We start from the raw sequence: 25,353 nt of genomic DNA on the forward strand, positions 1-25,353 counted from the left end.
TTCATGGGTGACACAGAAGCTCTGTGGGTCTCGAGCCATGACAGGAGTTGAGAATTAAATGACCTGAGCTTGTCATTTTCTCTCCAGCAAGCGTATTCAAGAATCGACCCCATACCATAGTCCTTGCAGTCAACGTTACTGATCGGCCACGTGCAGGACACATGGGGCTCCCAGGAGGCTGGCTTCACTTGGCATCGCATCAAAATCCACTACCAACAGCACAGCTCCGGTGCCACCACGCCACGGATCACAAGCATCCCACTTCTCAGCACTGTGCCCCAACTCAAGGGCACAACGAAACCCAGCACAACCCCGTTCCTGAAGGCCTGTCGCCTGGGACCCCTCCTGCTCCGGTCCTGTATCAACTAGGATTCCTGCCGGGAGAGGGCGCTCCACTCATCATTTGAAAATGAAAAATTCAACATAAAGAAGTGTTATCTAGCAAAGGGTATTTAATTACTCAAAGGGATAGAAAGGGCTCTCAGAGACCCAGATACCACAACGGCCAAAAAGGAGTGATGGTATCAAGGCCAAGAGGAAGTAAATAATGGAGGATTCTGGAGAAGGCACCCGCCGCTCAGACCCCTTCTACGGGGGAGTGGCAGCCGCAAGACCAGGCAGCCTCTCGCCAGGGACTGTGGGCTCCCCTGGTCAGTAGCCGTGCCTCCCGCGTGCGGGCATGACCCGCGTATGTGAGTAGGGCAGGTCTTTAGCAGTGACTTCCAGGTGGGGAACGTGGGGTCTGCGGCTGCCTCTGGGGCCAGCTTTGTAAGGCACAGCCCCATATGTAATGGCGGCCCCATACTGGTGCTTTCCCTTGTGTGGGACTTTGATGCAAACAGTGCCAAGTGAAGCAAGGGTCTTGGGAGCCCAAGCGACTCCTGCATTTGACCATTACATGGTGACTGCAAGGACTGTGATGTGGGACCCACGGGCCTGGAGCCTTGGCTGCCGTGGTGAGGAACGACAAAGACAGAAGGACCACAACCCAAAAGGGGAAAGACCTCCCTGCGGCTGTCACCCTACAGTGACTCTCTAGTGCCCTCTACTGACCAAGCCCAGCAGTGCTCCCACTGACAAAGGCACTGTTAAGGGTCCAGCTCCAGCACCACAAAGCAGGGCAAAGTAGGAGGGACTGGGGGGGAGCTCAGGGAGATAACTAACAACTTGGCCTATCGAGGAAGTCAGACGGGGAGGGAGCAGGGGGTTTATGCAGGAAGAGGTCAGGGGTAAGAGTTGCTGTCTTTGGGGGTGGGGGAGGGGCACGCAAGGGCTGGCGCCGTGGGGCGTGAACAGACAGGGCTTTCTTCAAAGAACACAGTCACATAAGAAACACAGCTCAAGAAAGCCACATTGTTCTGCTTCCAGATAAACAGAAACTGAAATTCCTGGACAGGTTCCCTCGTCCCACCCTGGGCGGGAGTGGGAAGTGGGCTGCGATACATTTCACTTTTCTTGAAAAGCCTTTCTGAGCTCCGTGGCTCCTGCTGACGCAGGCCACCCCCGCCATCTGCAGAGTCAGGATTTGCAATCAGCCATTCAGCAGCGTGTTCCGCAGGCCTGCTCGGGGCCAAGCACGGGGCCTCCGCTAAGCCTGTGCCTGGCTGGCTGTGGCTGTGCCTGGCTTCAGTGAGTGTGGACAGGGCAGGTGGATGCGTGGACCCGGGCCATGTCTGGCTGTTAATGCAGGTCAGGCTTCGCGCTGCCGGGATTTCTCTGATGAGGATAAGAGCAATGGGTTTGTAACTGAGTGACACGAGCTCTTAATCCTGTCTTGATTCTTTTCTAGCTGTGCAACCTGAAGCAATGCACCTCTGCTCGGTGTTTCCTCATAGATCAAGTGATTTTGGTAAGTCTACCTCTCGGGATTTCTGGGAAGATGAGGACCACGTCTGCATTTGCAATAATGCAAGGACGCCAAGGTGTGCAGGCCAACCATCAGCCACGCCCAAGATCCACAGGGCTTAGCAAGCAGGTGCTGAGACCAGCGGCCTGCACACCCCTGCCCAACACCTGCCCCATTGTTGTGAGATGTTGACCTTGCCGCTGCCCTGCCGGCCATGGGTTCCTAGTCCCACCTCCTCCCAGGACAGAGACTAAGGCCCAGAGAGGGCAGATGTTGGCTCAAGGCTGCACAGCGCAGCATGGCCCAGCCAGCACTGGCACCCAGAAAACAAAGTGGCCTGCCCGGGAGTGTGGGCTTGGGAGCCAGACAGACCCCAGCTGGAGCCCAGCTCTGCAAATTCCATTCATTCAACAAACACGCGCTGAGTGTCTGGCACGCGCCACACACCACGCTCAGCACAGGGACCCAGGGGGACAAGATCGTGTGACCCTGGCCAGCTCCCTGCTCACAGTATGATGGGAGAGGTGGTGAACCAACAATCAACGAATACACAGCCATGGCCCCACCCCCGTGAGGAGCAGTGAGGGACACACGGGGCGGGCCTGAGAGTGACGGGCTGGGGTGGTTGCCGAGGTCACTTGCGAGGCCTCAGTGGAGAGGAGCCGGCCATCCTGTCGCTGGGCTCTGCTGACCTCCTTGGCTGACCGGTGAGGGCCTCAGTGAGTGTGGGCGGCCCGAGGCGGAGGCGGGGTGGCCGCGGGGGCGGAGTCTGCAGGCTCAGGCTGGGCGTGTCCTGCCCTGGAGGATGAGCTCCGCCCACGCGATGCGCAGAGCAGCCCCTGGGGCGCTGGTGCCACGTGTGCCGCGTGCGCCACGTGCTGCGTGTGGGTCCTCACACGTCAGCCTCCAGTAAGCCTGGGGGGTGGGTCCGGTCATCACCCCATTCCACAGATCAGGAGGACGAGGCTTGGAGCTTCAGCAGCCTGCCCGGGGTCGGCGAGCTGTGAGTGTCACACAAACGGCAGCAGCCAGGGCGAGCCTTTGGAGAAAACGGACCACAGGGCATCGCCCTCCCGCTCAGACCCCCGAGACCTCGTGCGGCTCTGTGCACGGGAGCCAGGCTCCTCCCTGCGACCCCCGAGACCCCGCCCAGTCTGGTCTCCGCCCACTGCCTTCCCCCTCCCCCATTCTCTCTGCCCCTCCTTGGTCCTCCTCGCTCCAGTTCTGAGCCTGGCCGCCCTGTACCGGTGCCCGTGTGGCTGGCTCCTTCCTGAGGACCAGGTCCCAGCTCCGATGGCCCTCCCTGGACCAGCCCGTGTGCCGCCCCCGGGGCCTGAAGTGTACACCGTGTCCTCAGTGGGCCAGCAGGGAAGCCCTGAGAAGTGCTTGCCGCCGTGGCCGCTCCTGCCGCCGGATTTATTACAGCAGGAAGACACAGCTGGGCCGCCGGCGCTGGCAGGCGGTGGCCTTGGTGCTGGTAGACCTGTTTGCGGGACCTGGACAGGTGGAGGCTTCTGACCATCGTCTCCCGTGATCCGGGCCATCTTGTCTGAGAGGCCACCAGCCCTGCCACATCTCACAGCCTTGGTGATCATGCCCAGGTCACAGCCGCCACCCCTGGTATCCCATGGAGGGTTCCTTGGTGTCTGACATCAGCCAGGCGGGCCACAGAACAGAGCAGGTAAAGACCTGGGCCTTGGAGTCAGCCACAAAGAGAGTTCAAATCCCAGCTCTACCACTTGACAGCCACGTGCCCTTGGCTGAGTAAACTCCACTCTACCCTCCACTTCTTCAGCCCTGAAAGGAAAGGGAGCGATCCCCACCTTAAGGAGTTGCTGTGTGGATCAAGGGAGAGATCAAGGGTGAAAGGCATGGAACACAGCCACAGGCACCAAAGGCAATGACCGCTGTTTTTATTCCCCAGGGACTTCAGAAAGGCGTGCGTAGAGGGGATGCTCAGCCTGCGATGCAGTTAGGCCCTGACAATCCCACCACCAGCTGAAAACGTCCCAGGTGGGAAGACGCGTGTGCCATCCAGCCCACCGAGTGTCACAGCTCAGCCTCTCCTGCCTTGGACGCCCTCAGAACACTCAGGTCAGCCTGCACTTGGGCGGGAGCATCGAACACCAAGTCTAGTCCATGATGAAGGACTGAATGTTTCATGGGATTCACCTGCATCCAACACACCTTGGCAACACGGCACACCGCGGAGCATCAGGGAGTGCGCCCGTGGCCGCGGACCGGCACCGCCACGCAGCGCCAGGCCGGGGAAAGGCCAACACTCGGACACATACGGTTTCTGCAGAACGTGAGTCGCTGCCGCAGCACTGGGAAGTCAAAGGGTTCTAAGTCAGGCCCACTTGTCCCGTGCTATAAGACGCCTTTTTTGTGAAGGCCAATTATGTCACCAGCTCTTTCTAAATATTTGATCGCTGCTTTTTTAAAATATTTGATCTCTCACTCTCACAACCCACGCAGCATGCAGGTATTGTGATGTTCCCTGTGGGGTAGGAGAACTGGCAGGTGGATGGGGGTGGGGCTGGGCGAGCCGCCCTGTGGCTTCTGGAGCCAGTGCTCCCCCTACACCCCCACACTTCCCAGCTCCTCGGAAGGCCAGGCGAGGCCACTGGCCAGGCAGGCAGGCCAGCCCACACGCCTGCCTGCCTGCCTGCCTTCCCTCTCTCACACCAAACTCCCCAACACCAGTGCCAAGGCAAGCCCAGTGCCGGACAACCGACACAAGACAAACACAGAAACACCCCCTGGCCTCGGGGAGCTCAACATCTTGCAGGGTGAGAGTAAAAGCACAGCTACACAGATGTACCCGTGAGCTCTGGGGATGTACAAGTGACCCCCAAACTCACCAGGGGCCGTGTATTCTCTCCCGGTGCATGGGTCGGCTGGGAAGTTTCCTCTCTGCTGTCAGGCAGACAGGGCGATTGGGCTACAGGTGCCCAGACGGCCCACCCTCAGCCTGGCGGTTGCACTGACTGCTCACAGGGTGCGCTGGTTCGCTGGGTGCCCGACTCACCCAGTCGTGTGTCCTCCCACGACAGAGCCCCAGGGGGCACAGCGAAGACTGCATCGCCTCTCTCGGCCTGAGATCCAGGACGCAGGGGCTCTCCCCTCTGCCACAAGCTATTGGTCAAACAAGTCCTTTGCTTGGCCAACATCTGATACTTCCAAACGTTTGTGGAAAATGGAATTATGCGTTGATTTGGGTGCAAACAAAACCTGGAAATCCATGCACCGTTTTTGCATGTGGCACATTTTCCACGAATGTTCTGAAGCACTTTTGACTGTCCTTGGCCCAACGTAAGAATGAGAGTGAGGAATCAGTGTGCCCAACCCAAGTAGGATCGTTTCTACCCAAATCTATTTAAAGATTTATTTTTTTGAATGGCACAATTGGAGAGAGAGAATTCTTCCATCCATTGGTTCATTCCCCACAGCCAGGGCTGGGGAGCTTCTTCCAGGTCTCCCACATAGGTGGCAGGGGCCCAAACACTTGGGCCATCTCCTGCTGCTTTTCCCAGGCCATTAGCAGGGAGCTAGATGGAAGTGGAGCAGCCAGGACTCGAACCTGTACCCATATGGGATGCTGGCATGGCAAGCGGCGGCTTTACCCGCTATGCCACAGTGCCAGTCCCTGTCCATTGAATTTTTAGCTCAGGTCAAAATGCTGAATTGTGAGGTCATTAGGATGGGTCACATCCTTTGGCCAATGGAGAAACTGAGACATGAAAGTGTGAAGAGCATCCGGTCATTTTTTTTTTATTTGAAAGGCAGAATTACAGGGAGAGAGACAGAGAGAGGTCTTCCATCCACTGGTTCACTCCCCAATTGGCCACAACATGCAGAGCTGGGCCAGGCCAAAGTCAGGAGCCAGGATCTTCTTCTGGGTCTCCCACATGGGTGCAGGGGCCCAAGCACTTGGGCCATCTTCTGCTGCTTTCCCGCCATAGCAGGGAGCTGGATTGAAGTGGAGCAGCCAGGACTTGACCCTGCACCCATAGAGATGCCGGCACTGCAGGCAGTGGTTCTACCAGCTATGCCACATCGCTGCTTTTCATTCTTTCATATAGAGAAACTGAGGGCTTGCCAAGGGTCACAGCCAAGTTCATGGCAGAGCCAGGAGTGACAGGGGGTCCTCACAAGCCAACCCACTCCTTGTGCTTTACCCCATGAGGAAACCTGGTGCTGGGGCGGGGGCTGGGCCCCAGCAGGACCATATCCCTCTCCCCACCTCTGCCATGTGTTTATAAACGGAGCCCTTCCAGCACACCTGGCACCAGTATCTTATCTGATGCTAACAGGATCATCCCCATTTAACAGATGAGAAAGTGAGGCCCAGAGAGGACAGCTGACTCCCCCAGGGCCTTACAGCTGCTGGAGTGCAGCGACACCAAAGCCTGTGCCTCCCAGGCTGCCCCAGAAACAGCTGAGCCCTGCCGCAGGCCTCAGGTGCACCAAGAGGCAGCACTGTGGCCTAGGCAGGGGGGGGGGGGGGACGGAGGAGGGTCTCAAGATCAAACCCCAGCCTGAGGATCTGCTTCTGAGGCCCGGGTGGAGGCAGCCATGCCCAGGGTCCCTGGGAACCACTCCTAACAAATGCAAGGACCCTGGGCCACATTCTCACCAGGTTAAGAGCAGAAAACCACAGTCAGACCAGAACCCAGACCTCTGACCTTGGCTGCACTGGGAGGCTGGGGGCAGGTCCCCACATAGGCCGGTCAGACACACACAGGGCCACACGGTGGCATTCAGACAGCAGTTTATTTACAAAGCACTTTACAAACGTCCGCTTTTGCCTCCCCACAGCCCCCTGCGAGGTAGGTCAGTAGTCATATCTACAGTTTACAGATGGGGAAACTGAGGCACGGGATGGGGTTGTGGCCCGCCCCATTGTAAAGAGAACTGCACACCCGCCCATCAAAAAATAACAAAGTCAGTCAAGAAAAGCACTGAGCCGCCACCCCCAAACCTCCCTCTGAACTCCAGGCTGGCAGCCCCACTCTGGGGCTGGCCCTCCCCCCGCAGCCTGGCCAGGAGCCACGGGGGCCCCGAGCCCAGAGGCTGTGGTGCAGCCCTGCAGTAGGTCACCGGCTCCAACTGAGCAGGACCGTGGCGGTGAGGCCTGAAGCTTCCAAGAAGAGCAGGCAGGGGAGAAGCCCACTCGGGGCAGGCAGCGACGGGCAGAGCCCGGGTCAGGGATGTTCATAGCACGTGTCAGGGAAGCCAAGTGGGCAGGGATGGTGAGCAGAACACCCCAGGGGCTGGGAGGGCACGGGGGCACAGAAGGATGCTGCTGCCCCCTGGGGGAGGATGGGCACATCCGTGCAAGCCCAGCCCCCCCCCCCCCGCCCCCAGACTCCCAGGGTCTGGCCCAGACTGGATTCTGGATGCCACCCCCAGGGCGCCCTCCACCTGCACGCAGAGGGAGCAAGCTGGGTGCACACCACAGCCTGGGACTCTGTGCCGGGCCCCACTCATCTCCGGGGAGGGCTAGATGTCAGCAAACGGCCTGGCCTGCGTCCCCCAGAGCAGGCTGCTCTGAGCCCTGTCACACTGGCAGGCAGTGCCAGTCTCTCAGCACAGCCTGCAAGGCCCCACGAAGCTGGGCGGGCTGCAGTCTTGCCGCGCTCGTCCTCGGCCCACGCCTGCCCCTGGGCCGCAGTGGAGGACTCGCAGTGGAAGGGACACCAAGATGGCCCAGCGTCGTGGGCCCCAGAGCTTCCTCCATGGAGGCTGTGGCTGAGCTGAGCTGAGCTGAGAGCACAGGTCTTCCTGGCCAGTCCTGAAGGGGGGCTTGGGCCTGAGTGCGAGGTGGGCGCCTCAGGCCAGGGGCCCCCTGCTATCTCGACTCCAACCCCTCCAGGTACTCCAGGGCCACGTCGTAGCAAAAGTGGTACTGATCCTGAGGAGAGGAAGACAAGGGGTCAGAGGCTGAGCGCCCCCTAGAGGCGGCAGGGGAAGGGCAGAAGGGCAGTGGGGCGAAGTTGTGACGTCGCGGGACTAGACTCAAGGCCCAGGGGGAGGGACCAGGCAGGGGAGAGCGGGCGCTGAGGCCTGGGGGCCAGGCCGGCCGAGAAGGCTGAGTGGCTGGGCTCGGGGACCGGCCTCACCATGGTCTCCACCATGTTGGGTTTGTAGTTCCGAAGCGTTTTGGCAGCGAAGAAAACGTCCACCAGGTTGTGGCAGCGGATCATCTCCAGGACCGTGGCGCAGGCGCAGAAGGTGCCGCTGCGGCCGCCCCCGTTTCTAAGAGACATCACAGGTCTGGGGGAAGAGCTTGGGCCGAGGGGGTGGGGCTCAATGTCGGAGGGGCGGGGCGGGGCAACCAAGGAGGGAGGGGCAGAGTCCAGGGGCCAGGGGGTGCGGCTAGGGGACAGAAGGGGGGAGGGGGCAGACAGCGAGCGGTGACCGCAGGCCCACTGGGTGGGTTAAGGAGGAGGATCAGAGGCCAGGACCGACTCCAGCACGTCCTCAGTGGACACTCAGAGTGTGGATTCTGAGGGAGGTGGCCAGCACATCCAAGAGAAAGCCACTGGGCAAAGCAACAACCCAAAGCCCCCAGAGCAGGGCGCAAAACGAGCGCTGAGACCAGTCCCCCCAGGCAGGCCCCCAGCCCTCCCGCCGGACCTCTGCCCTCGGCCGCCGCAGCACTCACAGGCAGTGCACGACGGTGCGCCCGTCCCCGCTCTCCGCCTGCCACTTGTCCACCTCGGCCAGCAGGTGCAGGAAGGCCTTCTTGGAGTCGGGCGTGTCCCGGTACGCAGACCAGCGCAGGAACTGGAAGTGCCGCACCAGCAGGTGCCCCTCCTGCAGCTGAGGGCGTGGGCGGCGCCGGGGCCACTCAAGAGGACCATCAAGGCTGCCCCGGCCTCCGCCCAGCTCCTCGCCCCGGGGCTCCCCAGACCACTCACCCGAGAGACGTTCTGCACCCGGAACACGCGGGCCACCAAGTCCTCATCCGCTGTGCCCGACACAAACTCCACCTCCATGAGGCCATACTGCTGGCGACCCGGCTCCGGCCAGTACTGGAGGCAGGGCTGGGGGCGCGGGCATGGAGAGAGGAGAGCTGAGTGGAGCCAGGCCAGGGGTCATTCCCACGGTCACGGCCACCCCGGGGCTGCACACAGCCTCACTCCAGATCCCCTTCAGGATCCCCCAGCACCGCCCGCCCCTGGGCACCCTGCACCGATCAGATCAGCCGAGACAAACCCTGCAGACAGGGCGCTGCCACCTGCCGCGCTGCAGGCGGGAATCCACACATTAACGTGCTCACCGGATGCGTGTGCACAATCCACAGACATGCACGCCTACATGAGGCCGTCTCCTTCCAGGGACACTCACCCCGGAACCCCACCCCCACCTCGTCTCTCACTTCCTCCCAACAGAGGTGGGCATAACTCAGCTCAGCACCCTCTGCTGCCCCGGGGCCCCATCCACGGGAGATGTTGGTTGACTGAACGGGCCAACAGGGAACCATGAATGATGTCACGGCTGGGTGACAGAGGCCCCTCTGCCCTCCCCTCTACCGTAGCAGGGATGGGCTCCTCTACAGCTCGGATTTGCTCCAGACTCCCCCTCCCCATCAGCACCTGGAGCCCCTCACCCTGCAGTCCTGGGTCATCCACCCCAAATGACAGACTCGAAAGAACGCAGGTAACCACGGCTCGCCCAGGCAGCCAGCAGGGGGCTGTGGCACAGCAGATCTCCCTGACCTCCTGGGGCAGGGCTGGGGTGCTGGGGGCGTAGTTAGCAGAGCCTCTGCACTTCCTTCACACTGCAGCCTTGCGAGCCCGGAAGGGAAATGAGGAAGGTCCGAGGGGCTGCCCCCAAGCGGAGGTCACCAAGCCAGTGCGAGCTCAGGCCCCGAGGTGACTGCCACCCTCCTCATCCCCACCCCTGGCACGCGCTGGGCCCAGCACCTGGTCTCACAATAACCCCGGCAGCACAGGTCCATGTTACAGAGACGAAACAGAGGCTCACCGAGGGAAATCAACAAGGACCAAAGAGAAAACAGGAGGCTTGGCTGTTCCTCTCCCGCAAAGTCTCCAAGGTGGGCAGTTTTGTGGAGCAACCAAAAAGCAGAGGCCCTGAAAGAAGCAGCCAGCGTGGGCCCGGCTCTGCCACCCCCCAGCCCTGCGGCCTTGCAGAGCGCAGAGGTCACATCCTCACACTCCCGCCTGAAGACCCTGTGCCCAGGTCACTGGAGGCTGTAAATAAGATGCTAAGAGCAAAGCAGAATCCCGGCTTCCGCAGGTGACCAGCAGAGAGCTGAAACTTCCTTACAGGTGAGGAAGGGGAGGCCCTGGGAGGGAGGGAGACTCTCCAAGGTCACACAGCAAAGAAGTGGCCGAGCTGGGGGCTCACCCAGGCGGAGTTGGACTGGTTCAGCTGGTTGAGCATCACGATGGAGGTGCACCCGTAGTCGTAGACCAGCCGCCAGAAGTCGGGCGTGGTGCTCTGCAGTGGGTGCAGGGTCACGATAAAGGCCGCGCTCCGTGTGTAGCTCTGCGGGGAAACGGGACTTGGCGGCGGCCCAGCCCTGCCCTGGGCTGTCTTCCCCTGCCCCACCCCCAGCACCCCAAGCTGGACAGCTGGGCCTCACAGGACCAGGCTGCCCGCAGTGGCCCACTTCCAGAAGCTGGCCGGCACACGAGGCCTGAGCTGACCAGGTGGGCCCCCAGGCCTCCGTGCCCAAGCCCTTAGCCCCGGGAACGAAACAGCCACAGGTTCCCCTGTGCGTGGCAAGGGGCGTTTGAGCGTGGCGGTGGGGGCCGGCCAGCCTTGCTCCCTGCCTCACCACCTCTGCATCTGCTGGTTCTGCAGCCAAGACCAAACTGCTCAAACATCTGCATGGCGCGCGCGCGCTCTCGCTTCTTCTGGGATTTTGCTTAATTGTCACCTCCTCAAAGAGGCCCTCTTCACTGCCTCATCAAAAATACGTGCACACGCACGCACACACAAAACCAAATCACACATTCCTTCTGCCTCGTCGTTTTCTGTAGACATTTCCAGTGCAAGAGCCCACGCTGTACAGTTATTTACCCACTGTCCCACCCTAACCCCCCCCCACAGTTCAGGGGAGCACAGATTCTGGGACATGGCCTCTGCCTAGCATGTGGTAGGGGCTCAATGAATATTTCTGAATAAATCAATCTACAGGTCCCCTCCCACTCCACGGACTGCACCCCGAGCACCGCAGACAGCGGCAGGCACGGGCTCTGCTCCCCGCTCCTGACCCTGTCCTCCTGGGCAGGCTGGCACCGGGCTTCTCCCCGTCAGAGCTCCTGCCCCGAGTCTCCCCTGGGGCTGTGCCCTACCCCACTCCTGCCTTGTCCCCTCCTTCTCCTGAGCTCTTCTCCTACAACACTGCTCCCCGACCCCAGCCCTCCTTCCGACCCAGGGGCTGACACAGGCTCCAGGGACCTGCTCTGGCCTTGACCTTGCGCCATGCTTTGGAATGGAAGGGCCCTCGCCAGTCTACCAGCTCCCCGGGGACAGGGCTCCCCGATGCTCGCAGAGCGCCAGTTCCTCAAGGCCCAGCTCAGGCCTGGCTACCCGACAGGGCTCCTACAAACACCCCAAACTGACCCAGGCTGGCCCCCAGTAATCAGGGCCTCTGGCTCCGGCACCAACAGGACCCAAGTGGCTGCGATCAGGCGTCAGAAGCATGAAGGACCCCAGTAAGGGGGCAGGAACATCTCAGCACCTCTCTGGCTGATGGGCCCTTCCCCACCCAGGGCCCAGGAGCCGCCCCACCACTCTCTCCAGTTCAGAGACTCTCGGCCCTCAGAAAGCCTCCTTTCCAGGCCACCTGTGGCCAGATGAGCACACTGAGGCCAAAGAAGGGGCTGGGAGGGAGGCCGCAGAACCCTGAGGCTCCATCACAATCTCCCCAGACCCTTATGCCACCCCCTCGGGGGTCCTGCAGCACGCCCAGCCGCTTTGGGCAAACAGAGGGGTGTGTGTGTGTGTGTGTGTGTGTGTGTACACACGCACATGCAAATGCATGCATAAGCACACACACACACCCCACGCTCCAGCAGACTGGGTGACAGCGGCCCCGCTCTCCCGAGTGAGCAGCCTGGGAAACCACACCCAGCATACAGCATCCTGCCCAAGGGCTCTCGGCCAGGAACCAGGCCACAGAAGTCCCGCCTGCCCACAACCTGCTGTCAGGGGCCTCCCTCACCCCCACCTCCCATCTCAGCATGGGAGGACGCCTGGGGACGGCACACCCAGCCCTGCCCAGCTCCGTGGAGTTGGCACCACCCTGCTACCCACTGTCTTCCAGGCCCACCTGCCCCCAGAAGGCGCGCATTCTACCCAGCCCTGCTCCTGCCACTCGGAGTGGCCCATCCCTGACACCAGGAGGGGCTGGTGCACAGATGGCCCCCTTGGCCTCCAGTCCAAAGTCAAGTTTGAGCTGTAACACCTGCATGTCTGCTCGCGGCAGGCAGCCAGGGGGACTACCACAGCCTCCTCCCTCAGACAGCAGCGTCTCAGCCCCCACAGCCCCAGCACCCACCTCCTGCTCTGCTGCCACACGTGGGAAAGGAGGCGGGGCCCCTGGACTGAGAGCCTTTAGATCCAGGAGGTACCCGGGAGGAAGTCACCGTGGCAGGCCGGCCCCAGAGCAAGCTGCACTTCATCTTCCAGGACAGCTGCCCAGGCTCCGGACATCAGGCCTCAAGTCCCAGCCCCAAACCTTAAGGCCACCCAACCAAAGCCCCTGAATCACTCCCCCTACTGCAGGAGCTGCTGGTCTGGGCCTGGGAACAGCCCTGCCTGAACTCCACAGCCCAGACCCCGATTAATACCTGAGGGGGGCACCAGCTTCAACCTCCTCTTTAGAAGTTCAGTGAGCAATGGGAGGGGCCTGGTCCCCGGAACGGGCAAAGGTCACCGCCAGCCCAGCCCTCTGCTCTGCTCCCTGGGCTCCGGACCTTGCCCAGTGCTGCCGGGAGGGGAGTCCTCAGCCACCCCCCACGCCCGCCACTGCCCCACTCGTACGTCTGTAAGAGCCGCATTGATGTAGTTGTTGGGGTCCCCGTCGGTGGAGAGCAGGAGGGGCAGGCAGCGGTCGGGCGGCAGGACGTCCATGCTGCGGTTCTTGTCGCGGTTCCGCGGCAGCAGGGCGATGCTGCACTCCTCCACGTCCAGCGCCGGCGTCACCGAGTTCAGCGTCTGCGGGGCAGGGAGGACATCGTGACATGCTCCCGTGACGGACACCGGGCTGAAGATTGGCAGCCGAGATCCAGGGAGAAGGGACAGAAGGCGGGGGCCCGGCATTCCGGTGTCCAGGCTGTGCAGGGCCTGGGGGGAGCTGTCTGCCTCCTCGCCGCCCACGTGACCTTAGACAAGCTCCTGCAACTCCCAGCCTCAGTGTTCTCAACTGTAAAATGGGAAGAACATGGACCTACCATGTGGGGCCGCTGGAGGGCTCAAGTGAGAAAACAGCGAGCGCCAAGCAGAGCCTGGCACACGCGGGGCTCGGGATGCAGGCGGCACGGTGCTCTCCCAGCTCCTCGGTGCCCCCGCCACAGGGCCCTGAACCCCACACCCTCCACAGCCCAGGACCTGGCACAGGGGTCCCCTTCCTTGGTCACAGGCCTTGTCTCAACAGGATGCAGGACCTGCGCAATCTGTACTAAGCCCAGCCGTGGCCTCCAGCCTCTCCCGCACCCTCTGTCTAAAGTCACGGGGTCTCAGTTTCCTTCTCTGGCTCTTGGGGATCCCTCGCAGGGAACCCCGGTCTCTCAGGACCCTCCAGACCTGAACCTTTTGCCCAGGGGACCACAGGAACACTTCCTGTGAGGCCACCCCGTGCCAGCTCTGGAGAGGCAAGACCCTCGCAGGAACCACAGGGTGGGCAGTTTTCCTGTGACACAGTAAGGCTCGGCTCCCCGGGCACGTGACCAAAGCCTCGGGCCATCAGTGTGTTCAATCCCTCTGGCCCTAGGAACTGGTTCAGGGCTCGGCATACGAGAGCTGGGGCCAGCCCCTTGCTGGGGCTGTTGCGAGCAGCAAGTATCTTTTTCACAGCACCGTGTGGACCCGTCCTGCTGGGAGCCAGGTGCAGGTCTGAGAATGGAGCCCAGAACCGGGGGCGGAACCAAGAGTGAACAGGGACCATCATCGTCTAAGCCCTTGGATGCGGCCACAGCTGAAGCTGCACCATCCTCAGACCCTAGAGCTAGATTTTCATCACTTCAAAGAATCCTGAGAATGCAAACGCTGTGTGGGAGGTACTAACTGTCTTTCTTTCCTGGGTGACAAAACTGAGGCACAGGGATCGGTGCTGTGGTGCAGCAGGTTAAGCGGCCGCCTGCAGTGCGGGCACCCCATATGGGCGCCGGTACGTGCCCCGGCTGCTCCACTTCCGATCCAGCTTCTGCTGGGCTTGGGAAGCAGTGGAAATAGCTCAAGTGCGGGGGTCCCTGCACCCACGTGGGAAACTAGAGCATCAGCCTGGCCCAGCCCCGGCTGCTGTGGCTACTGGGGGAGTGGACCAGCAGATGGAAGATTCTCTCTCTCTCGCTCTCTCTCTTTCTCGCTCTCTGTAACTCTGCCTTTCAAGTAAATAAAATAAATCTTTAAAAAACAAAAAGCCTGAGGCACTGACTTGTTAAGAGGACACGAGCGCTCACGTAGGTTAAGGATTTGGACCAGAGCTCAGAACCACGGCTGTCTCTCCAGCTGTGGACTCGGGCTGGTCCCTCCTGCTCAGTCCGCCTTAGTACCAAGGGCTTCTCAGTACACACACACAGACACGCACACACCTTGCACACACTCATACTCACACACCGCACATGCACACACAGACATGCACACACACGCTAACCACACACATACACAGACATGCAGACACGCACACGTCTCACACACATTTACTCACACACTTCTCATTCACACACAGAGACATGCACACATGCACACACACTAACCACACACTTGCAGACACACAGCTCACACGTTTACTCACACTTGCACACACACCTCACATCTCCATGCACTCACACTTGCATGCACACTCACGTTCTCACCACACACACACTCACCCCCTACCTGGAACTCTTCCCGCAGCTGGGAGGAATTACTCTGAGGATCAATGCGGATCATTTCCTTGTAGGTGGCCTTGAATTCACTGACAGGGATGGTGGTCTCCCCACACAGGCAGGCCTCCAGGATCGCATCATGGATGAAGATGTACTGCTCCTGCAATGGGAACATGAGGGGGAGGAGACAAGAAGCAAGTTCAAGGCCAAGGCATGGATTGGACCAACCCTACTTGAACGACCTTCACCCATGTTGCTCTAAGAGGGGAGGGACAGCCAAGGTCGCATGCCTAGAAGGATGCAATCCTGAGTGTCTTGGCTGCAGAGCCCATTGGGCTACCTTGCCCAACAGAACACAGAGGGACTGGGTTTGGGGAGAGCACAAGAGGTTGACAACCCAGGTTCAGGGATGATCCTGGGAAGGACGCCCAGGACAGCCCAGCAGCTCACGAGAGACCCAGGTCCTAAGGGAAGCGGTGGGGACGGGGCTGGGTCCCGCACCTCGGTCTGGATCATGTTGACACGCCGGGAGCAGAGGGTCTTCACGCAGTTGTAAATGTCCACGACACCCTCACACTCGGCCATGTCCAGCATCACATCCAGGACGATGTAGCAACCTGTGCGGCCAGTGCCCGCGCTGCAGACAGAGCGGCCCCAGGCCCCATCAGAGCCTTGGCAGGGAGCGTGGGACCAAGGAGAAGTGGGGCGGGGTGGGGGGGACACTGGGACTCCCAGCCTCATCTACACCACACAGAGGACAGGGACACAGAGCAAGGAGCCAGGAAGCAGGTTGTTGGAAGAGCTCTGGGGTCAACGGACAGAGAGGACAGAGTGAGGGATGGGTCTCCCAGAAGGAGCAGAGAGGAGGGGAATGGGAGGCAGGGGTGAAGCCAGCCTGGCTGGGCTTAGCAACTTAGGAGAGAGGGACAGAGGACACTCACAGCTCTAGGCAAGAATGATGCTTCCTCCTGGGTACAACCCACCACCTCCTGCACATCCCTCAGAACCCCACACATCACACCCATTCTTGCACCCAGGCGCCTCCCCACTCGTTGGCACTCTCAGCACTCTGGACAGGTTTTTATGAACACACGCCCCCTGCTATGCGGCTGCTGCCGACTGACTGAGCTGCCGTGCCCTAACCCAGCTGGGAGCTCAGCTGTGCTGGGCGCGCACTGTCTGCCTCCTGCCCAGCGCCAGGTGAAGCAAAGTAGAGGGAGCAGGAGTGGACAGAGGAGACACGGAGATTCCGGGTTTGGAAATGGTGGTGTCCAAGTGGCAGTGAGGACGTGCAGCAGGTGGCATCCCTTACAGCTCGGGGGGCTTAGATGAGCACAAGCACCTTGGGAGACCGGCAGAGCCCACGAAGGCTGCATATTCACACGGACGGTAACCCTCCTCCTCCGCGTACACCCCACCAACAACGCGCGGCAGGATGTCCGGGCAGCACTATGCACGAGAGCTCAAAACTGGACACACCCCCAGCGCCCATAGCAGCAGCAGGGACACGCACGTCGTGAGCTATTCACACAGTGAGATGTCGCGGTACGGGTAAGCCCTGCAGACACGGGCTGGGGGGACGAAGTCACACAGCAAGCAGCACGCAGGGCACGGTTCTACTTCTACAAAGCTCAGAGACGTTCAACACGGCCTCCGGTTTGGAAATCAGGATGGCATTTGCTGGAGAGGGAGCAGGGGCAGAGCAGAACCTGGCTCCAGGGACTGCTGGGAGCTGAAGGCCGGGTTCACGTGCTGTCCCCCAACCTGGGTAGAGCTGGCTATTGCACACGTGTGGTCAGAAGGTTATAAATACACCTAGTGTGTGCTTCAAGTATGCACTTTAAGTAGTTTATATATCATTAGTTTTTATTTTACTTTATTAAAAATTTATTTTACTTTATTTATTTTATTGAAAAAGATGGCATTTCAGGGCTGGTGTTGTGGCACAGTGGGTGAAGCCACCTGCTGAAATGCCAGCATCATGCACATTGAGCACCAGTTTGAGTCCTGGCTGTCCCACTTCTAATCCAGCTTCCTGCTGCTGTGCCAGGGAGGGCAGGGGGAGATGTCCAAGTGCTTGGGCCCCTACCGCCCCTGCGGGAGACCCGGATGGAGTTCCTGGCTCCTGGCTTTGGCCTGGCTGAGCCCCAGCCATCACAGTCATTTGGGGAGGAGACCAGTAAATAGAGGATCTCTCTCCCTCTCTCTCCCTCTCTCTACCTCTACCTCTACCTCTACCTCTGCCTTTCAAATAATAAGTTTAAAACAATAAATAGGGTCTGGCGCTGTGGCATAGCAAATAAAGTTGCTCGCTGCAGTGCCAGCATCCCATATGGGTGCCAATTCAAGTCCCAGCTGCTCCACTCCTGATCCAGCTCTCTGCTATGGCCTGGGAAAGCATTGGAAGATGGCCCAAGTGCTTGGGCCCTGGCACTCGCATTGGAGACCCGGAAGAGGCTCCTGGCTCCTGGCTTCAGATCGGTGTAGCTCTAGCCATTGCAGCTATTTGGGGAGAGCATAAGTGGATGAAAGACCTCTCTTTCTCCCTGCCTCTGCTTCTAACTCTGCTTTTCAAATAAATAAATAAAAATCTTTAAAAAAAAACAAATAAAATAAATATTAAAATGGTATTTTAAAGAGACTTTAAAGAAAGTCAAAGAGAGGCTGGCTGGGGGTGGCAGGGCAGAGAGAACATGGCTGCCACGGGAGACCAGCATCTGAGAAGAATCCAAGCACAGGAACCGGGACAAGGAGGGAAGGCGTGCACTGGTGGGCCCAGGGCACTTGCCAAAGTCACAGGTTAAAGGTTAGGCTCTCTGGGGGTAGACTGGGGGCAGGCAGGGCTGGGACAAGGCCCCATATATGAGGTAGGAGCCAGACAGAGGCGGGACATGGGGAGGAAGGCAGCTGGGTCACCGGTGCCAGTCCAGGTGAGCTGGGACTCGAGGGCAGGGGGCGGGAGAAGACCAGGGGCTGCAGAGTATGTCACAGCCAAGGGACCAGCAAGGCCACCAGGGCTGCAACGAGAAGCTGAAGTCCTTCTCAGCCCCCAGGCCAGACCCCCACACAGCAGGTGTGCAACGATCCCCTGCTGGAGGCCAGCAGTCTGAACCCCGTGGTGCCCAGCACCTTACCAGCCTCGGGCCGCCAGTGCCTCCTCAGCACCTGGCCAAGGGGTAGCACAGGAGGAGGCCACCCTTGGAGTCAGAGCTCAAAGGGCAAAGGGCCTTCTGGGAGCTCATGCCTCTCTCGCGTCGTCTGTCTCCAAGCAGGATGATCCAGTCCCCTTCTGGGACCTTGAACCAGCCCCACGCTGGCACCCACCTCCCCGCCCGCCACTGGCCCCTCTTCTCCTTGGGACTCCCGGAGCTCCCACCTGCAGTGGATGACAACGGGCCCTGCGTCGGGCGGGGTGGAGGCCTTCACGCGCCGGATGAAGGCCAGCAGCCCCGTGGCGTGGTAGGGGACGCCATGCTCTGGCCATGCTGTGAAGTGGAACTGGCGGACTTCGTGCCGGGCAGAGTAGCCTCTCTGTGGAGACAAGAGCAGTGACAGAGGCACTGGCAGCATCTATTAGACACCTGCTGCATGCCAGGCACTCTGGTGAGAACGTCATTGCAGCATCTCAGTTGACGCCAACGGCAAAGGCCCTGGTGGAGGCGGGGGTTTATGTCCCGTGTGCAGCAGGAAAACTCAGTCTCAGACGGGAGATGCCACTGCCAGGAGGGCAGACAGATCGCACAGGATGTGACCAGGGGTCAGCCCGCTGCCCAAACGTATGCAGTTCAGCGCCCACCTCCACCTCCAGCCCGCCGTGCAAGCAGAGATCACTACGACTCTCCAAGCCTTAAGTTCAAGGGGAAAAGTCTTTCCTCTGAGGATTTCACAGGGCAGATCAAGTAGGAACACACACAGGTCTTGCCTGCCAATCACAAATCATGGCCTCTGGTGAGTGACACAAGCACTCCAAGCCTCATTTGCCTTGTCTGTGAAATGGGCTAATGGCAAACACTGAACCCCACAGAGCTTCCCAGGATTGAACCTGTGCATGGCGCGGGCACAGAGTCAGAGCCAACACGTGGTAGCTGACGTCAGCATCCTCACTGTCCTAACTTCCTGTTGGCGTGCCCAGCAAACACTTGCCCTCCCGTCCTTCCACGGTGTTCCCACCAAGTTACCCAGCAGCCTCTGTGCACAGGAAGGCCCCGGCACCCTCCCCACCCCCACCCCCGCTGCCTACACTGAGGCCGGGGTGGGGGCTGCCCTGCAGGGGGCAGGGGACAGGGAGACTCACCCGCTCCAGGGCGAAGGTGCGCACCACATACTCAGCCAGGGTCTCCGTCTTCACCAGCGTGATCTTGATGTCCCCATACATGTCTGAGTCCTCCGGCCAGTACCGCGAGCACTTCACCTGCCGTGCCCACAGGACAGCACTCGGCAGGCGCTCCCCCCACCTCCCAGGGCGCGCCACGCCCCCCAGCCCAGCCTGCAGCTTACCCTGCCCACCTCGACCAGCTTGGTGATCATGACGATGCTGGAGCAGTGCTCCTGCCACACCATGCGCCAGAAGTCGTAGATCATCTCCGGCTTCGGCCCTGGGGGCGCAGAGGTGCCTGTTCCTGAGGCGAGACCCCTGCCCCAGGGCCAACGCACTCTGCTACCCAGCAACACCCAACCCAGGCCAAGGGCTCCTGGGGCCCCAGTGGGGGCTTTGTGCACACCCCACTCATACCCCACCGTTGCCAACTAACACCTGCAGTGCCCTGGGTGTGGGTCTTATCAGGGGAGGGCCTGGCCCCAGGCATCCTGAATGGGATGCAGGAGGCAGGGCAGGAGGGCCAGCCTACAGGGTCAGACCCTCCATCCACAAGGCGAGTATCCCAGGGGGACGGGCAGATGGACAGTCAGAGAAAGAGACACACAGCCAGATGGGCCAGGTGGCCACCAGACCCAGGGGTACAATCTGTGCCCACGAGGACCGAGCCTGGCTGATTCTATGCGTGCAGCACCTTGGAGACGGAGGGCTGGCCCGGGAGCTTCAGGTGCACAGATCACATGGGGACACACAGACACAAGGAGGGGGCAAACGTGCCAAGGCAAGAGCCAGGTTTCAACAGGCCTGAGTGGGGATCAGAGAGGCAGACGGCAGGCAGGCTGGCAGGCAGGCAAGGGTGGTTCCAGCACACTGGGGGCACACAGGGGCGTACATGGACAGAGGGGCCAGGTACCTTGGGTGGCTATGAAGTGGTTGGACCGATGGTAACCCTGGAAGAGGAGGAGAGGGGGTGTTGAGACCCCAGAGAGCGGCCCTCACTCCCTTAGACCTCCTCTGCCTCCCCTCCCATCAGGGAAAGGCCCCACCCTCGTCCCCAGGCCTCCTAACCAGGGCAGCCTCCAGGAAGGAGGCAGGTGCACAGGGACACCAGGGTCTTGTTTCATCTCAACTTTGCTGTGGGACCCTGGGGAGGCCAGGGTTTCTCTTGGGCCAGAGGGTCTCCCTCCCCCATAAAACGGGGAGAGCGAGCTGCTTGCCACCAGGCCTTGTTTGCAGATACTGGTCCAGGATGACCCTGCCCCATTCCCAGAGTCCTGGGTCCCAGGCCAGGGGAAAGCAGAACTTGTCAGCTACCACCCACCCTCGGGACCACCAGAATGGATGGCATCCTTCCCTCTAATTCAGCACTTGGGGCCTGGATGATGAAGGCTTCAGGTTTAATATGAATTAAATTATGAAGTAATATGAAGCAATGAGAATGAGATCTACCCATGGCCCTGAGATAAACACTGCAAACCTTGATCATCAGGAACAACAATGAGGGACTCATTCTGACACCTGTTGGGCTCACTAGCTAAGCACACTACCCACAATACCTCCTGCTAAAGCGAGGCCAGGCGCACCTGCAACCTCCCTACCCAAGACCTCGGGCTGGAGAGAGCAAGCAAGCAGGCTCCCTCCACCACACCTGCCCTGGGGGCCACAGGCATCCTCCTGGGCCACAGGGCCTGCCTGACACCCAGGGCATCAGTGTGGGCCACGTGGAAAGGGGGCCCCGCATGGCAGGGCTGAGGGGAAACCCACGCAGCTCAGCACAGCTGCCAGCGACTCCTTCCCCCAAGGACCCTGGGAGCCAGACTGTCAGAGTTCAGATCCCAGCTCGACCTCTTGCTAGCTGTGGGCCCTCAGGCAACGAACCCTTCCCTGTGCCTCCACACTCACATCTAAGAAAAGGAATAAGGATTGAATTTCCTTCCTAGGGCTGTTGTGAGCAGCCAATATCATACACACGTCAGGGTGGGCTTTGGTCTAGCGGTGAGGACGCCCACGTGCCACATCAGAGTGCCTGGGTTCAATTCCCGGCTCCAGCCCCCGACTCCAGCTTCCTCTCTTGGATGGCTAACGGTGTTCCTGCCACCTGGACTGTGTTCCCAGCCCCCAAAGTCGTGCCTGGCCCAGCCCTGGCCCTGGTGGAATCTGGAAAGTAAATCAATGAATAGGAGCACTCTCTGAATAAGCAAGGAGATAGATAAATAAATACATGCTTCAAACAGCCAAGGCTGTTACAAAGTAATGTCTGCTAACTGTTGGCACCGTGTCAGACGGAAGGTCAGGACACAACACTCTCGCACGGCGACCTGCAAGGGTAAAGCAGGATCCCTGGAGATCCAAACAGCAAGCGTGATAGGAACGGCTGGGGCGGGAGGGGCTTCTCGGCCTTCCGTGTGCACGGCAGTCTCCTAGGGTCTCCGGAGAGGCGGATTCGGAGTCAGATCTGGGGCAGGGCCTGGGAGTGTGCATTTCCAGCCAGCTCCCAGGGGCTGATGCTACCAGCCTCAAAACACCCCAGGAAGCCAGCCAGGCTATCCACCTCTCTGTCTTGATTTTCTTCTGCAAGACACGTGCTGGGAGACTCTGCTGTCCCCTTGGAAAGGACCACAACACAGCCAGAGTGACCCACAAGGAACAGCGCCCTCATGTCACTCGGTCCTCCCCGGGAGTCTTCCCAGGTCTGGCCTGGTCCTCTCCCACCGGCCCTCCCAGCCACCCTCTGTGCTTCAAGTCCTCAGCATAGCAGCTGGGGCCAGAGGGGAAGGCAAAGAGGGGGATGGGCAGGGCCAGGAAGGGGCTGCGGGGGCTGCCCTCCCACGCCGGAGCGAGAGGAGCTGGGAGCAGGCACCTCCTTAAACGAGTCTAAGAACTCCACCTGAGAGCAGGGGCCTCACCCGATTCAGCCTCCCTGTCCCCCCAACCCCAGGCCCATGCCAGTGCCAGCACTCAGGAGCCAATCAGTAAATAACGCAGGAATGAAATTCACCGGACACAGGTCAATGACGAGTGGCCGGTCGGTCCACAGTGCAGCTCTAGGACAAACGTGGCCACTTTGTTCCTGTATCCCACTCTTGTAGTGTTTGGGGGCACGAGGATGGTGCAGGGGCTACAAGACCTGCTTTGTCACATGATGTCCTTTGAAACAGGCTTTGAGGAGATACCCTTCAAAATCTGCATTTAAATACATGCATGTATTATTGCAAAATTATGTTACATGGGACTGGCATTGTGGCACCGTGGGTTAAGCTGCTAGCGCCAATACCAGCATCCCACATAAGCACTGGCTACTCTGCTTCTGATCCAGCTCCCTGCTAATGCTCCCAGGAAAGCAGTAGATGGCCCCAGTGCTTGGGCCCTGCCACCCATGTAGGAACCCAGATGGGGTTCCAGGCTCCTGGTTTCAGCCTGGCCCAACCCTAGATGTTGCAGCCATTTAGGGGAGGGAACCAATGGATGAAAGATCTCTTGCTCTCTCTGTCTCTCCATCTCTCTCTCTAACTCTTTCAAATAAATAACTAACTTATCTTTCACACACCCACGTTAGAGTCCAGGGCTTGGCAAGCACTAGCAAGCCCTGGTCCTCAAGCTGCAGGCGGGAAGCAGACAGGTACCAGGAGTGGGCAGAGCGCTCCTGCGTCTGAGCTCGCCCCGGAGTGGGAGTGGGGGATGGGGCACATGCATTGCAGGCAAGACCACCCCTAAGGCATCCTGATGCTCCCCAAAGGGCAAGAACCACAGTCTAATGTGACAGTCAAGGGCGAAGGCTGGGTTTGCCAACCAAGAGCCCTGTTACCTTGAGCAAGCCACTGAACGTGACCAAGCTTCTTTTTTTTTTTTTTAAGATTTATTTATTTATTTATTTATTTGAAAGGCAGTGTTAGAGAGAGGCAGAGGCAGAGAGAGAGGTCTTCCATTTGCTGGTTTACTTCCCAAATGGCCACAATGGCCAGGGGTGGGCCAATTCAAAGCCAGGAACCTGGAGCTTCATCTGGGTCTCCCACATGGGTGCTGGGGCCCAAGCACTTGGGCCATCTGCCACTGCTTTCCCAGGCCACAGCAGAGAGCTGGATTGGAAGTGAAGCAGCCGGGACTAGAACTGGTGCCCACATGGGATGCTGGCATTGCAGCTTTGCTCACTACACCACGGTGCCAGCCCCATGCCTCCATTTTCTTATGTGTCAAATGTGGCTCAGTAAGATCCCTGCCTCGCAGAGATAAGGAGCTGAAATGACGCATCGAAGGCGCCTGGTGCACCACCAGTGCCAGGCAGGACACGACTGTTAACCGGCATTTGAAGGAGTGTGAAGCCAAGGCTTCTACGGGTATTTCTCAAGAGTCTGAAATGATGAGCCAGCGGGTGGGATTTCCGAACAGGTGGGTTGCTGTGTAAACTCAGATGTAAGGAAGTGCAATATGCACCACCTCCTCATGGGGGCGCTGCGGCTCAAACACCCACTGCATCTTGGGGGCCCAACCTTCCTTCCAAATCTGAATACTGGAGCCGGCCTGTGGCCCAGCCCTGGCCACTGGGGCCATTTGGGGAGTGAATCAGCAGTTGAAAGATCCCTTTCTCTCTATCATTCCCCCTCTCTCTGTAACTGCCTTTCAAATAAATAAAACATATCTTTAAACAAATTCCCACATACATACAGTTGACAGTTTTACAAACCAGATGTTTAGCCACAATCAAAATGAGGCCTATGTCCAGGATAACCGGTCACCTCCAACAGACGCCGCCGAGGAAAGCGTCCACTTTATTGTATATTATGTTGCTAGAAATTCTGATAATGAGGAGTATTTTTAGCAATACTTTTAAAAGGAAAGAAGAGATAAGCCAGAAAAGGTAGCTGCAACATAGTGGAGTTCCATCTAGGGGACGGCATTGTGGTGTACCAGGTTAAGCAGCTGTCTACAATGCCAGCATCCCATACAGACGCCTGTTCGAATCCCAGCTGCTCCACTTCCAATCCAGCTCCCTCTAATGTGCCTGGGAAAGCAGCAGAAGATGGTCCAAGTACTTGGGCCCCTGCCACCCACATGGGAGACCCAGATGGAGTTCCAGGCTCCTGGTTTCGGCCTGGCCCAGCCCTGGCCATTGCAGCCATTTGGGCAGTGAACCAGCAGATGGAAGATATCGAGAGTTCTCTCAATCTCAATCTCTCTCTCTCTCTCTCTCTCTCTCCCATTCCCCCTCTCTCTGTAACTCTGCCTTTCAAATAAATAAATAGTAGGTCAGCACCGTGGCACAGTAGGTTAAGCCACCTCCTGCAATTCCAGCATCGCATATGGGAGCCGATTTGAGTGTCTGCTGCTCCACTTCTAATACAGTTCTTTGTTAATGGGCCTAGGAAGGCAGCAGAGGATGGTCTAAGTTCTTGGGCCCCTGCCACCTTCGTGGGAGACCCAGATGAAGCTCCTGTCTCCCGGCTTTGGCCTAGCCATTGCAGCCATTTGAGAAATGAACCAGTGAATGGAAGATCTTTCTCTCTCTCTCTCTGTAACCAATAAATAAATCAATCCTTTTAAAAATAAATCTTTTTGAAAAATTGCATTTGTCATCAAGTTTTATGACTATATATATATATATATATGCATCAAAATCAAATCAGAGGAGCCAGCATGTGGCAGGGCAGGTAAAGCTGCTGCCTGCAACACCAGCATCCTGTTTGGGTGCTGGCTCTGGCCCCAGCTGCTCCACTTCCAATCCAGCTCCCTGCTAATGGCCTGGGGAAAGCAGTAGAAGATGGCTCAACTGCTCGGACCCCTGCCACCCACATGGGAGACCCAGAAGAAGCTCCTAGCTCCTGGCTTCGGCCATTACAGCCATCTGGGGAGTGAACCAGCAGGTGGAAGCCCTTTCTCTCAGTCTCTCCCTCTCTCTTGCTGCAACTTTACCTCTCAAATAAATAAACAAAATTAAAAATCTTTTAAGAAAAATCAAATCAGAGGATCACTGGGTAAATTAGGTTTTTTTTTTTTAATTCTTAAAAGGCCAAAAGATGGCACAAATTTGAGAATATTCAAACTGTCCCCCCAGAAAATATCCAAGTTAGGACTAAATTGAGGTTTGGGCTGATTCGAGCACACTGATCACGAAGGGACCGGATCAC

The 25,353-nt window shown here is 59.0% G+C and overlaps 1 protein-coding gene and 1 long non-coding RNA gene across 7 annotated transcripts in view; one reads left to right on the top strand and one right to left on the bottom strand.

The window, feature by feature from the left end:
- Positions 1-1,787: 1,787 nt before the first annotated feature.
- On the top strand, positions 1,788-4,294 carry LOC138850327 (uncharacterized). Its single transcript, XR_011390042.1, has 2 exons — positions 1,788-1,849; positions 3,771-4,294. It is a non-coding gene; the product is annotated as an uncharacterized lncRNA (long non-coding RNA).
- A 2,309-nt stretch (positions 4,295-6,603) lies between these two features.
- PTPRU (protein tyrosine phosphatase receptor type U) overlaps positions 6,604-25,353 on the bottom strand; it is an 87,004-nt gene continuing 68,254 nt past the window's right edge. For all 6 annotated transcript variants that reach the window (XM_051856780.2, XM_051856779.2, XM_051856778.2 and 3 more), the window contains 12 exons: positions 20,145-20,181; positions 19,414-19,511; positions 19,211-19,327; positions 18,293-18,447; positions 15,418-15,553; positions 14,927-15,076; positions 12,872-13,045; positions 10,226-10,366; positions 8,773-8,898; positions 8,517-8,674; positions 7,972-8,107; positions 6,604-7,763 (listed from right to left, as the gene is read on the bottom strand). In XM_051856780.2, the coding sequence (XP_051712740.1) occupies positions 7,701-7,763; positions 7,972-8,107; positions 8,517-8,674; positions 8,773-8,898; positions 10,226-10,366; positions 12,872-13,045; positions 14,927-15,076; positions 15,418-15,553; positions 18,293-18,447; positions 19,211-19,327; positions 19,414-19,511; positions 20,145-20,181 (1,491 nt within the window). In that variant the 3' untranslated portion in view covers positions 6,604-7,700. The remainder of the gene's footprint in view (positions 7,764-7,971; positions 8,108-8,516; positions 8,675-8,772; positions 8,899-10,225; positions 10,367-12,871; positions 13,046-14,926; positions 15,077-15,417; positions 15,554-18,292; positions 18,448-19,210; positions 19,328-19,413; positions 19,512-20,144; positions 20,182-25,353) is intronic.

Source organism: Oryctolagus cuniculus, chromosome 7 (assembly GCF_964237555.1).
Source record: "Oryctolagus cuniculus chromosome 7, mOryCun1.1, whole genome shotgun sequence".
Classification (NCBI taxonomy): domain Eukaryota; kingdom Metazoa; phylum Chordata; class Mammalia; order Lagomorpha; family Leporidae; genus Oryctolagus; species Oryctolagus cuniculus.